Source organism: Eptesicus fuscus, chromosome 6 (genome assembly GCF_027574615.1).
Source record: "Eptesicus fuscus isolate TK198812 chromosome 6, DD_ASM_mEF_20220401, whole genome shotgun sequence".
Lineage (NCBI taxonomy): Eukaryota > Metazoa > Chordata > Mammalia > Chiroptera > Vespertilionidae > Eptesicus > Eptesicus fuscus.
Genome location: NC_072478.1, coordinates 92,496,441 through 92,511,307, shown reverse-complemented (window position 1 = coordinate 92,511,307; position 14,867 = coordinate 92,496,441). Strand labels below are relative to the sequence as shown.

The window sequence follows — 14,867 nt, the reverse complement described above, 5'->3', positions numbered from 1 at the left end:
AATCTATGGCTTTTCTATACACCAATAATGAACTTACAGAAAGAGAGACTAAAAAAGCAATCCCATTTACCATCGCACCAAAAAAATTAAGATACCTAGGAATAAACTTAACTAAGGAGGTAAAAGACCTATACGCAGAAAACTACAGGACACTGAAAAAAGAGATAGAGGAAGACGTAAACAGATGGAAGAACATACCATGTTCCTGGATTGGTAGAATCAACATCATTAAAATGTCCATACTACCCAAAGCAATCTACAGATTCAATGCACTTCCCATCAAAATACCAACAGCATATTTCACAGACCTAGAAAGAACTCTCCAAAAATTCATCTGGAATAAAAAAAGACCCCGACTAGCCTCAGCAATCCTCAGAAAGAAGAATAAAGTAGGTGGGATCTCAATACCAGATTTCAAGCTGTATTACAAAGCCACTGTTCTCAAAACAGCCTGGTACTGGCACAAGAACAGACATATTGATCAATGGAACAGAATAGAGAACCCAGATATCGACCCAAACCACTATGCTCAATTAATATTTGACAAAGGAGGCATGAACATACAATGGAGTCAAGACAGTCTCTTCAATAAATGGTGTTGGGAAAACTGGACAGATACATGCAAAAAAATGAAACTAGATCACCAACTTACACCATACACAAAAATAAACTCAAAATGGATACAGGACTTAAACATAAGACGGGAAACCATAAAAATACTAGAGGAATCCACAGGCAACAAAATCTCAGACATATGCCACAAGAACTTCTTCACTGACACTGCCCCTAGGGCAATGGAAGCTAAAGAGAAAATTAACAAATGGGACTACATCAAAATAAAAAGCTTTTTTACAGCAAAAGAAACCATCAACAAAACAACAAGAAAGCCCACTGCATGGGAAAACATATTTGCAAATGCTATCACTGATAAAGGTTTAATCTCCAACATCTACAGGCAGCTTATGCAACTCAATAAGAGGAAGATAAATGATCCAATAAAAAAATGGGCAACAGACCTAAACAGAATATTTTCAAAAGAAGACAGAAGGAAGGCCAAGAGACACATGAAAACATGTTCAAAGTCACTTATTATCCGAGAGATGCAAATCAAAACAACAATGAGGTACCATCTCACACCTGTCAGAATGGCTATCATCAACAAATCAACAAACAACAAGTGTTGGCGAGGATGCGGAGAAAAAGGAACCCTCGTGCACTGCTGGTGGGAATGCAGACTGGTGCAGCCACTGTGGAGAACAGTATGGAGTTTCCTCAAAAAACTGAAAATGGAACTCCCATTTGACCCAGTAATCCCACTCCTGGGAATATATCCGAAGAAACTAGAAACACCAATCAGAAAGGATATATGCACCCCTATGTTCATAGCAGCACAATTTACAATAGCTAAGATTTGGAAACAGCCTAGGTGCCCGTCAGCAGATGAGTGGATCGGAAAACTGTGGTACATCTACACAATGGAATACTATGCTGCCATAAAAAAGAAGGAATTCTCATCATTTGCAGCAACCTGGATGGAATTGGAGAACATTATGCTAAGTGAAATAAGCCAGTCAATGAAAGAAAAATACCACATGATCTCACTCATTTAGGGATAGTAAAGAACATTATAAAGTGGTGAACAAAAAGATAGATACAGAGACAGTAAAGCATCAAACAGACTTTCAAAGTACAGGGGGAAAGTTTGGGAAAGGTGGGGGAGTTATGAAATCAAACGAAGGACTTGTATGCATGCATATAAGCATAAACAATGGACGCAAAACTGTGGGGGGGGAGGGCATGTGTGGGTGTGGGGTGGGGGGGGTAATAGTAAGATATGTACACATATAATACCTCAATAAAAATATTAAAAAAAAAAAATAAATAAAAACCTATAAAAACAGTGTACTTGAAAAGAACCACAACAATGGATTTAATATATAAATAAATATATATATATATAATCGATTTCAGAGAGGAAGGGAGAGGGAGAGAGAGATAGAAACATCAATGATGAGAGAAAATAATTGATCGGCTGCCTCCTGCACACACCCCACTGGGGATCAAGCCCACAACCCCGGGCATGTGCTCTCAATGGGAATCGAACTGTGACCTCCTGGTTCATAGCTTGTCACTCAACCACTGAGCCACATGAGCCAGGGTGGATTCTTCTATTTTTTATTAGTTCTGGTAAATTTGGTGGCCCCATGCATTGCTTTGGAAGGGGATGTAGCAACAAATGATGGAAGCCATAAGTGTTCTCATCCTGTGACACTGTTATCTCACACGTGGTACTCTATCTTAAGGGGCTGATTTTGAAAAGGAGACAGCACTGTTTTAGGTAGACTATTGTTTTTCAGTGTTTTCACTGACTACCTGGAAACAACCTGAAATAAATGTCAAACAATAGATGATAGAAAAATTCATCGATTTGTTCAGATACATGAAATAGATAAGTATATCTCTGAAATGAACCAACTCAATTATTAAAATTGATGTCTTCAGACAAAAGAATTATGGAGAACATCTTGTGTCATTGTTTTGTTCATTTTTTAAAACAATATATGAAGGCTTGCTGCTCTGTCTTTTGAGGTTAATCAAAATGAGTTTGACCTGATTCTAACTTTTCATCAGTCCTTGCTTCTAGAGACTGTCTGAGCTCAGTGTTAATCATGAAGCAGGTTAGATACCAGGCACATTTCCACCAAAATGTGGAGTAGAATGATTCTGGATCAAGTACCCTCAGGGAGAGGGATGCTATAAGAAAGTTAAAACAGAGTTGCCCATCGAATACTATACAATACATCAGAAGACTTCACCAATCTAGACCACGTCGTGTCTCAACTGGCTTCCTGGCTTCTACTCCTGCCCCTTGTATAATCTGTCGTCCCCACGGACATCAGATATAAAATCCTTCTCTGACTACCCTCTTCCCAAGCAGCCCCAGCTACTGCTTAGTTTTTCCACAGAACCTACCACAGTCTATATCTGCCCCATGTATTTATACTTGTGTATTGTCTGTCTCCTCCACTAGCATGTGAGCTTATGAGGGCAGATACCTTGTCTCGATTATTAACCCCTGTAATCCTAGCGTCTACCACAGAGCTTGGCACGTAGTTGGTGCTCAAGAAAGGTTTGCTGAACAAATAAATAAATCTAAACACATCAAAACAGAAAAATTCCTTGATACAGTGTTAAGTGAAAATACATAAAGAAAAATGAAAAAGCTTTGGTACCATATATTTAATTTTGGAGGGAAAAAAGTGCTATACTATTTGAATTTTTTATAAAAAGTAGGTGTAATTCCTGTGACTTTTAAAATGTAAAATGTATACATAAATTTATATTAAATTATAAATTTACAAATATTAAAATATAGTGAGAAGCCTGCTTATAAATACTTTAGGTTAATGGGGATTATGTGACAACATAAGACTTGGGATAAGGTTCTTATTCTCTTAACATACTGACAAATTTTACTGAATTTCAAGGAGCCAAGCAGACATTTGATCTAAAAGGGGAATTTTATATGCATGGTACCATTTCAGAACTTCTGTTTCCTCCTCTGGATCACTTTAAGTGAGGTCCCCAGTCATGACGGCAAACCCAGACTGACATCTAGCTGGAAATTAGATCTTGGAAAATCTCCCTTCTTCAACAGGCCTAATAACTCATGGACGAGTGGAAGAATTATTACTGGTTGGTTAAGGAAATGGGAGAAAGAGAATTTTCTTTTTGGCCATTGAAAAGTTAAGAACTTTAGAATGATTTTCTGTGGGGTCCATTACTAAGTTAGTTATGAAGATGTCTTGTATTCCACAGACCTCATACTACAAGAGACTCTTGTGCTTTCTACTTACACCTTTCTTCCAGACTGAGTCAGTAACTAAGCCCTCACATTTGTATTATTGCTCTGTGACCTAGTTTTCCTGCAGAAACTCATTAATGGATGCACCAGTCCCTGAGCAGCAGGAATCACATCTAATTTTAATGTGGGAGTATTTGCTTCCAAAACAAAAATGCTCTAGCCAGTGGCTATCTCCATAAAACATCAACATCACAACACACAAGCAAAAATCAATTCACGAAGAAAGTCCATTAAGGCAGACATAGAAATGGCTTATACTGTACTAGGCCTTAAGGGGCTTGAATTGCAAAGCACTCTGCTTTGGATTCTTACTTTTTTAACTTTTTTTTGCCTGATTAGACAAGGCCCACAGTTTTAGCTCCCAGATGTTCTTATGAATTCAACTGGAGTTATGTGACCTTCATTCTGAGTATTTACTGACCACCCCAGCAGCTTGTGTTGATGCTACAGCGATGAGCAAGGCAATCAAGATTTCTGGTCTCATGGAACACCTTCTGGTGGATGTACAGACAGAAAATAAATGAGGAAGCACATCAATGGATGCAATAAATAAGTGCAGGTACTGATGCATTGAAGTATCTATCGCTTTAGAAGAAAAAAAAGAAAGAGAATCCTGGGGAAATATTTAAAGAGATGGGAAATAATGAAGAACCTTGCAAAAAAAAAAAAGCTGGGGTGTTCCTGACAGTGAGAACAGCAAATGCAAAGATCCTGCACTTGTGGGACCCAGAGAATGAGCGGGGTGAGGCGGGTACACTTAGAGTGTGCTTCTCCATTGCTCACCCTACTCCTGACCCTGTATAAAGGTCCCAGGGGGAGCGTTACCTTGGGGTGTTCAAGGTTCAGAAAGAAGGCCGATGGGGCAGGAACATGATGGGTACAGGGAAGTGTGGTGTGAAATGAAATCGGAGGGGCAGTTAGGGACCACAAGATGAAGAGTTGAAAACAAACAGCCACAGAAGGAAATATACCTGCTTCATTGTTTTGTTTTGTTTTGTTTCTTTTTAAAAAATTTCTTTATTGATTAAGGTATCACATATTTGTCCTTATCCCCCTATTCCCATCCCAAACCCCTCCCCTCGTATGCCCCACCATTGTTTTAAACGTTTATTCCAGGTTTTTTGTGAATAATAGATTGTATGGAGCATCATGTATCAGCGAGAGCCCAGCTAGAAGGCAACTCAGTCATGGAGGAATGAGGTGGAGAGAGCATGACTGATGAAGGTCTCAAGCAAACATGCTCAGGTAGCTTTAAGAATATTATCCACAAAGGGTTTACCTGGAAGGAAGCAAGGAAGGAAGGGGAAGACAAGATAGAGGAAAAAAGAGAACAGAATTGCTTGGTTCTCTTAAAAAGAGTTGTGGTGGGGGAGGCTGGCCCACCTTTTGCTTCTTACATGTGTCTCTCTGACCCAACTCTTAAAACGCCAACCTCCTGACCCTCCTCTTCCTCAGTTCAAGGCTAAGCCATAAACTCTATCTCCAGGGAGTCTTATTTACTTACTCGGACACTCAGGAATTTCCTGTTTAAAGTCCTATATCACTTGCTTTGTTCTCTACTCTTTTGCCCTTGAGCCTGGTTCTGTTAGGGTTCATCTGTGTAACTCTAACCTCTCCAACTGTATCTATACCTCATGCCTTTCCTCCTTCTCTCCTTCCTTTTCTTCCTTCCATAAATAATTAATGGATAGATAATATGTGTCAGGCACTGTCCTAGACATTGGTGGTGCCATCTTTAGCCAATTGGGTGCCAGCTCTCATGAAACTTATTATCTAACAGATGATGGAGTGAGGGATGACATTAGTACAATAACCAGATTAATAAGTGGGCAACTACAACTTTGGCATGTGCTCTGAATAATGCATATGTGTTGCTGTGGCAGAGCCTAACAAAAGGAGATGACTTCATCTAGGGAAATCAAGGAGCGTGTCCCAAGTAAGTGACATTTAGAGTGGAGGCCTTAAAGTTGAAGAAAATCTTGAAAGATGGGAGAAAGAGGGACATGAGCTGAGACAAGGGAACCCATGTTATGGATTCTGGTGTCCACATTCAGGGCAAAGGAGAGACTTGCTAAAGGGACAAGTCAGTTTCTGATGAGGGGCATCAGGACATGATCACTGTCACCATGTTAAATGCTCACACTGGCTACTGTGTGGAGAATGGAATGTGTTGGGGGAGGTATAATGGGTGCAAGGACACAGCTACGAGGTGGCAGCAGTCCCAGGTAAGAGATGCTGGCAGCTTTCACGAGGAAGGTGTCCTTAGGAAATGGAGAGAAGTGAACAGATTCTAGAGGCACTTAGGAGGCAATGGTTGCCAAGGATCTCATTTCTTTGTGGGCACATAGTAGGGCTCCGTGAAGTAAGTGAAAACAAGGATTTGTTCTGCAGTCTATGTGCAACTGATAGCACTCATAATACACTTTGTTGCAGAAGAACCATTTGGCATGGGTTTTTTTATTTCCAAGGCCTGCCCTTACTTGGAGGACTAAAGAACAAGAAGGCATTGCACTTTGTAATAACCCAGTGGAGTTCCCAATTCCCTACAAATAACAAATGCTAGTAGTAATAAGTTCCATTAATCAGGGAGTCTGTGTAGGCTCCAGAGACATATGAAACCTCAGGCAAGTTACTTAAACTCTCTTTGCCTCAGTTTCCTCATCTGTAAACGGATAATAGTAGGTCCTAATTTACAGGGTGATTGTAAGGATTAGGTGAAACAATCTACATTTAGCACAGTGACAGACATGTGGTAAATGCTCGGTAAATATTAGTTACTACTACTATTAAAATAATTGTGACCTCCATTTCATTAAAAGAAAACAAGATCAAGAAGAACTGTTTAATCATTTTAAAAGACATAAATAGCTCTGGCCGGTTTGGCTCAGTGGATAGAGTGTCAGCCTGTGAACTGAAAGGTCCCAGGTTTGATTCTGGTCAAGGGCACATGCCCGGGTTGTGGGCTCATTTCCCAGTGGGGGACTTGCAGGAGGCAGCTGCTCCATGATTCTCTTTCATCATGGATGTTTCTATCTCACTCTCCTTCTTCCTTCCTCTCTGAAATCAATAAAAAATATCCTATATAATAAAAGCCTAATATGTAAATCGACCGAATGGCGGACCGACCATTGGAACAACTGGTCACTATGATTTGCACTGACCACCAGGGAGCAGATGCTCAACACAGGAGCTGCCCACAGCCCACAGGCCCCAGGGCCAGCCAAGGTGGGTGCCAGCGGGGGCCACCCGATCGCCCCGCCGGTCGCCCCGCAGATCGGCCCTGATCGCCAGCCAGGCCTAGGGACCCTACCCGTGCACGAATTTTGTGCACCAGGCCTCTAGTATATATATATTTAAAAAGACATAAATAGGGTCATATAGCATTAAGCAATTTACATAAAGACACACAGCTCTTACGCGGGGAGCTGGTCTTTGACACAGATCTGTCTAGCACCAGAAGTGGTTTGGACCACTATGCAGTGGTCAAAGCCATAAAAGCAAGAAGAGGGGACCACCTCGCCACCTGCCATTGTTCATTTAGGATGTATGCATTTACAAGAACTGGTTCTGTTGCTAGATCAGCTGTAGGCTAAGGGGAAGCATCCATGAGGAGTGATGACCCTTTCCAGAAAGTGACTAGAGTGATGAACTTGAGGATTCATCCCAACCCACGTAAATGGTAATGGCTTCCATGCCATTGTGAGCACAGCAAGCTTGATTCCTAAGGTGCAGAGTCATGAAAATAGGGAAACCTTTCCATTTCCCCCGAGGGCCTTTCAGAAGATTGGGATGGTACTATTATAATGCCAAGCTTATAACATACTTTTCTCATGAAATATTCAATATCACTTGAGGTAGGTAGTTATTGGGGCTCCTACTTTACAAATAGGAAACAGAGACTTAAAGAGGTTAAATATTTCACCCACATCAAGAAAGTGATAGAGGGAGGATATGAATCCAACTCTAGTTGCCTACACTGGCCTCACCAAGCTGTGATGCTTGTTCTGTCTATGCTGCCCCTTCCAGCCCATGCTTATACACAGTCCCCGAGGCCCTCTCTTTCACTCCTGAACAGGATCTGATGTCAGTCACGTGCAACTAAGCATTTTGCTTAGTGGATGCCTACCTCTCCAGAGATTATTTGTATGTAGCTGCCAGTGTGCTAGAAAGGGCTTATACTGGCCCATGAAAGCTGACTGTTAAATTTGTTGTTGTTAATCCTCACCAGAGGATATTTTTCCATTGATTTTTAGAGAGAGTGGAAGGGAGGGGGAGAACCAGAGAGAGAGAGACACATCAATTGGTTGCCTCCCACACGTGCCCCGAAGGAGGCCAGGAATTGAGCCTGCAGCTGAGCTACATGCCCTTGACTGAAATCGAACCCTTAACCCTTTAGTCCACAGGCTAATGCTCTAGGGCCTGACTGTTAAATTTTGTGAGCCAGGAGACATTACATCAGTAGTTTGAAATTGGCCACGATGGGAGTATTTACACCAGAGAAAGCAGCAAACACTCTGAAGCAGAGCTCCCCAATACTCTACTGTCACTACCACTACAATGGCTGTTAAACATTTACCAACATACCAACAGGCCCTAATCTTTCATTGCCTTCTGTTAAGCACAGTGTCTGATATGTGGTAAGTGCTCAGTAAATGTCAGGCATCAGTGACCACTTAGCAAAGAAATTCGCCAAGCACAGGGGAGCATCTGAAATCATGTCTACCGGTGAGCCAACTCTATGCTTCTTTCTGGCCCACTGCTCCAGCAGGGAGAAGGAGTTCTGCTGAAAACATTTGTACATCTCAATAGGGGAAACAGACATGAATCCATGAGCTAAATCCATGTTAAAATAAGAGGCTCAACCAGCATTATAATGACAATGGATATTTAAAGTTATAAAAACATATTTAATTTGCAGAATTACAGAATTTGTTCCTGAATAGGTAGAAGGACTATTTTTCATAGGATGTCATACATCTAGTGCCAAGCGTATAACATACTGCAATTTGCTAAAGATGGCAAACTACATAGTTTTGATAATTTATGTTGCTCTTATTATTATTGTTGTTATGGAATATAAGCATGTCTTTAGATATATGAAAAGACTAACTTAGCTAAGAAGCTGTAATATTCTGGATAAGAACTGCTGGTCTGTACTGCTTAACACTTAACTGCATGATAATCCTAGTCTCCTAAAAGTTTATAAGGGATAAAAATGTTTACCATTGTGCCTTGCAAATTTGAGACAATTAAATGCCCAGAGAATATTTTTCCAAGATATTAGATGAGTGATGACCATTGAAACAAAATTGAATTGAATTCATAAAAATGTTGACACTGAACCCATCACTTAACCATTCCAACTACTAATTTCATCCACTATACATTAAGGAAACTGAGCAAGATCATCACTTAGGTCTCAGTGACTGCTAATATTTTATTAATCTATCTTCCATAAAATGTAATTATTTCAAATGAAGTTTAAATTCTATCCAATCATAACATTTGCCACATGAAATATTAGAATTTAAACATTGAACTCAAACTTAAAGGGGGGAAAAGCTAATGAATATTAAACTTATGCATGTATAGATTTTAGGACTACAATCACCTAATACAATCACCCCATCTCTTGACTTTTCTCCACATTTTCTTCTGATTACTCTTATTGTACTTTTTAGGCTGTTCTAATGAGCATTTCTGTGTCCCCTGTGTCTTTATTTTATTCCATGTATATCTTCATCATTCAGCCTAGTCTCAATAGACAATACTGTTTTAAAAAAGACAAAAAACAAAACAAAACAAAAAAACACACAAAGTTCTCACATACCCCATGACGGTCCTCAAAATACGCCAAGCTGGTTTTGGTTAAAACAAAGAAGCGGACTTTAAAGTTCGAGGGAGAAGTTCTTCTCTTTTGTTGGGATTTCTTGATGAGCTGTTCTTCTAGGAGGATAGAGTTGTTTGAGTTGTTCATGATCCAATTCTTGAAAAGTGATGCACCTTGGGCATCAGCCCTCAGCACAACCAGAGGAAACAGCTTCAGGGCAAGGAATGCGATGGGGAGGCAGTTGATCTTGAGAGAGTTGTTCAGAGGCAACTTGCCTCCAACGTTATCTTTCTATCAGTGTTCAGTCAACATCGCTGAGCTTCCCCTCTGATGTCAAAGGCTATAACCACATCCTTTCGAAATTCACAAAACTAAGAGGCATATGTAAATAAAATACTCACACTCTTTGCTGTATGGTTTGAAAATGATATCTGAAAAACTTTAGACTCAATGACATGAAAGATTAGAGTTTAATCTTTATAGTTCTTGGTTTAGCCTATCCAACAGTTAAGGCACGTAGCACAAAGGGTAGGAACATAGTCAATAGGCATAGTTTGTGTATTAGTTTACTATTGTTGCTGTAACAAATTTTCACAAACTCAGTGACTTGCAAATTTATTGTTTTAGCATTCTGTTCTTCAGAAGTCCAAAATGGGTCTCACTGGGCTAAAATGAAGATGTCAGTAGGGAAAGATCTCTAGGGTAGAATCTGTTTCTTTGCCCTTTCTAGCTTCTAGTGATGCAGAATTTTTGGACTGGAACCCGGATTCTTTGTCCGCCGGAGTTGAAGAATGAATCCACAGACAGAAGATGGTATAGCAAAGGTGTAAATTCATTAAAGAACAAGTACAGACTCCCACGTAGGGAGGGGGAAGAGTCCCATAGAACGGACTCCCACATGGGGAGGGGGAAAGGGTCCCGCTGAGTTCCTTATCCCTATGGCTTATAAAGGCTGCAGATCTCGGTGCCTTGATATCCCCTCTGATTGGTCACTATTTCCTTGGACTGGTTTCTATAGTAACTCCTGGGCTCAAAGGTTGAACCTCACATGTTCCATGTGAGGTTCTCTCCCCCACACCCCTTCCTTATTGTTTTCCTATTCCCTTTGGGCTTTCTTCTTCTCCTGGATGAAGGGCTTCCTTCTCTTTATTCTGTAAATATAGACTTTTTGCTGTTCCTACTCCCTCATTCTATGGAAATGTACCCTTTGCAGCTTTTCAGCTCCCCTGTTCTATGGAAATATACCACCTGCTGCTCTGCAGCCCTGTGTTTCTTCCGTGGTCCCCTTAATTTCTAAAATTCCCTAAAACCTGTCTTTTTCACCCCTAAAAATTCCTGTTTCACAACTCTAAGCCCTTCTCCTGCCTCCCTCTTTCATACTTAAGTACCCTTGAGATTGCCTTGGGAGTGCCTGGATAATCTAAAATAAGCCCCCTGCCTGACCGGTGTGCTCAGTGATTGAGCATCAACCTATGAACCAGGAGGTCACCAGTTAGATTCCAGATCAGGGCACATGCCTGGGTTGTGGGCTCGATCTCCAATAGGGGTTATGCAGGAGGTAGGTGATCATTGATGTTCCTGTCTCTCTCTCCCTCTCCCTTCCTCTCTGAAATCAATAAAAAATAAAATAACCCCCCTATTTTAAGGTCAGATATTAGTAACCTTAACTTCGTGTCAGACCTTAATTCCCCATTGCCATGTAACCTTACATAGTCACAGGTTCCTGGGACATGAGTATCTGTAGGGGAGCCATTATTCTACCAACCACAGCTTGAAAGCTGCCTGCACCACCTAACTAGCTGTGAGATGAGACAAATTACTCAAGAGCTCTGAGTTTCATTTTTTCTAATCTGTAAAAGGGAATAACAGTGCCCCTACATAAGGTACTTCAGGGCTCCCCTCCGGCTTCCTTGCCAGTCTCATCTCACACCTCGCTCACGCATTCTCACTCCAGCCCTCATGCATGCTCCTTATGCTGCTTTGAAAGCATCTGTTCATCTTGCCTGAAAACATCTCTCCCTTCTTTGCCTGGTTAACTCTAAATTATACTGCAAGTCTCAGCCTACATGTCACTTCCTCAGAGAAGTCTTCCTGGATTTCCTAACTCAAATCCACCAATTATACCCAGATGACACCTTATACATTTCTCTTCTACCTCTTATGACCGTTGCAATTGTACGTTTTGGAGGGTGATTTTTGGGTTAATGCCTATGTTCCCCACTAGTCTAGAAGGTCCATGATTGTCAGGATTATGTGTAGTTTTGCTCATCATTATATACTCAAGCAACCATCACAGTGCCTAGCACATAAAAAAGGACGTGTTGGGTGAATAATCACCAAACTGGGTCAGACAATTAACAGAGACATGAAGCATAAAACACTTAGGAAAAACATATTGAAATTTTTTATTTTAAATAATTTAAATAAAAACCCATAGAAATCTCTCTATACTGCAGGTAGATAATTACTTTTCTGTTCCAAAATTTAGTGGAAAAACAGAAAATAAGTAAATCTCTCAAAATGGCATAATAAACAAGGCATGCATTAGCTCTGAAGGTAGACAAAAGTGTGTTGGAATCCCAGTTCTGTTGCTTACTAAGCTGATTATATCTGAGTGAACTTACCTTGTCTGCTCTTTAGTTTCCTTGTGAGGGGCCTTTTGGGAACTGAATCTGTGAATGGTGGATGCTATGTATCTTGCCTTAGAATTAGAACCTATTTGAAGTATAATATGTGAGCCCTTGTCTAGCATGAATAGACAAGAAATCTCAGTGTAGGCAGAGATGGCATATACTGCACAGAGATTAAATAATGAAACAAGATGATCATTATTGCTGTATGGGAATGCAATTATCTAAAATTAATTTTAAAATGTAAATTATAAGGTTACACCTTAGCGATGTTTCATAATTGGCTGCCCCTGCATAATCAAGGCACTCAGAATGGTGGGGAATGGACACTTTAAATGATCCCTCTTCTCCCATTCTGAGGTTTTAAGACATATTCCCAAAAGAAGTAATATATATATTTGCTTTTGAAACGTGTTTGAGACAGTGATTTTTATTTTCTACAAGTATCTACTCTCCCTTTCTTCCCAGATAACTGATTCTCTAAAGGTTACCTGGACATCTGGCTAGCCAGAGTAAAGATTACATTTTTCAAACCTACCCGGTTTGGCTTAGTGGATAGTGTCAGCCTGCAAACCTAAGGGTCCTGGGTTCAATTCTGATCAAGGGCATATACCTAGGTTGCAGGCTCCTCCCTGGCCTGGGCCCAGGTCAGGGCACTTGCAGGAGGCAACCAATCGATGTGTTTCTCTCACATCAATATTCTCACTCTAAAAATCAATAGAAAATATCCTCAGGTGAGGATTATTTAAAAAAAAAAGATTACATTTTTCAGTCATGTAACTGGATTCTAGCTAATGGAACATAGTGTAAGTGATGAGTATGACTTTTAAAAAATGTCCTTAAGGGCAATCATCATACCATTTTCATTCTCTTTTTCCTTCTTCTTGCTGACTAGAATGTGGATGTGGTTGGAGCTGGAGCAGCTGTATTATATTATAAGGTAGAAATTATATGTTGAGGACAATGACGCATAAGATAGAAGGAGCCTGGGACCTGGTGACCTTGGATCCTCCATGCCAGCCTGGGAGCACTGTTTTTTGTTTTTTTTTTTAACAAAAAGAAATAAAATTCTAAGCCCTTGTTATTTTGACATACTGTCATAAACACAAACCTAATTCTAACTAATACACTGCTACATTCCAAACTAGACTGTAAACTCCTTTGAGAAAGAGAGATTTATACCTGGTTTATTCAAGTTGAAAAATGTACAGACTTCACAAAGTATCTTATATGGGTACTCGAGGCCTGGTGCATGAAATTCGTGCACTTGGGGGTGGGGGGAGAGGGGCGCCCTCAGCTCGGATTGCGAGAGGGCCCAGGCCAGGCTGAGGGACCTCACTGGTGCACAGTCAGGGCTGGGGAGGGACACAGGAGGTTGGCCAGCCAGGGAGGGACCGCGGGAGGACTCCAGGGCATGTCTGGCCTGTCTTGCTCAGTCCTGATTGGCCAGACCCCAGCAGCAAGGTTGGAGCGTCTGCTCACTGGTGGTCAGTGCACGTCATTGCAAGCGGTTGAGCAGCCTTACCATAGCATTAGCATATTACGCTTTGATTGGTTGAATGGCTGACCAGATGACCAGACACTTAGCATATTAGGCTTTTATTATATAAGATTGTGATAGGAACCTTTCATTTGCCAAGTCTCCATGGAGTACAGTCATAAGTAATTTTATTTCTTCTCTTATAGCACCTTCAAATCACTCACTGGTATTTGTCTTTGTAACCTTAAGGTCCCAATATTTTCCCTCTTACTTTTAGGAACATGTATGTGAAGATGAATAGTCTCTTTGCTTTTGTTTACAAAGTTCAATTCACAGGAGCCAATTTCAAGAAGCTCTCACACATCAAAGATGGAAGAACTTGGGCATCAAAAAGAAAAATAATGTAAACGAACTGAAGAACAACCAAAATGTTAAAATCACAAGTTCATAAGACATTTGAAGAAAAATCCCAACTCATTGGTCATTTTTGGAAGATGCTGGAGAACCAACTTATTATTCTGGAAATTTCCTGAGGAACTCTATCTCAGTTTAGTAATCAAATATTTAATAAGGGAAAGACCTTTAGAGAAGAATTCCAGCTAATACATGAAAAAGTGATAGAATATCACCACTTTGCAATCCCAATGCCATAATGGGTCTGTGCAACCATCATCAATGACTTCTAAAATCATTATGTGAGCCTTAGCCAGTTTGGCTCAGTGGATAGAGTGTTGGCCTACTTACTGAACGGTCCTGGGTTCGATTCCGGTCAACAGCACATGCCTGGGTTGTGGGCTTGATCCCTAGTAGGGGGCATGCAGGAGGCCCCTCTCTCATCATTGATGTTTCCACCTCTCTCTCCCTCTACCTTCCTCTCTGAAATCAATAAAAATATATTAAAAAAATAAAAATAAATAAAATCATTATGTGAAAAGCCACCAGGAAAATTTATAATTTATATATCAGACTGATAATACTGTAATACATTGATCAACTTTAACATCACAAAAAGAGAGACAACCAGACATTCTGTTTCCTGATGTGATGCTATAGGAAGCACAC

General features: G+C 40.5%; 1 protein-coding gene across 1 annotated transcript in view; it reads right to left on the bottom strand.

The window, feature by feature from the left end:
* ITK (IL2 inducible T cell kinase) overlaps positions 1 to 9,842 on the bottom strand; it is a 52,851-nt gene extending 43,009 nt beyond the window's left edge. The window contains exon 1 of the mRNA XM_008147684.3: positions 9,696 to 9,842. Within this exon, the coding sequence (XP_008145906.2) occupies positions 9,696 to 9,842 (147 nt within the window). The remainder of the gene's footprint in view (positions 1 to 9,695) is intronic.
* Positions 9,843 to 14,867: the final 5,025 nt, after the last annotated feature.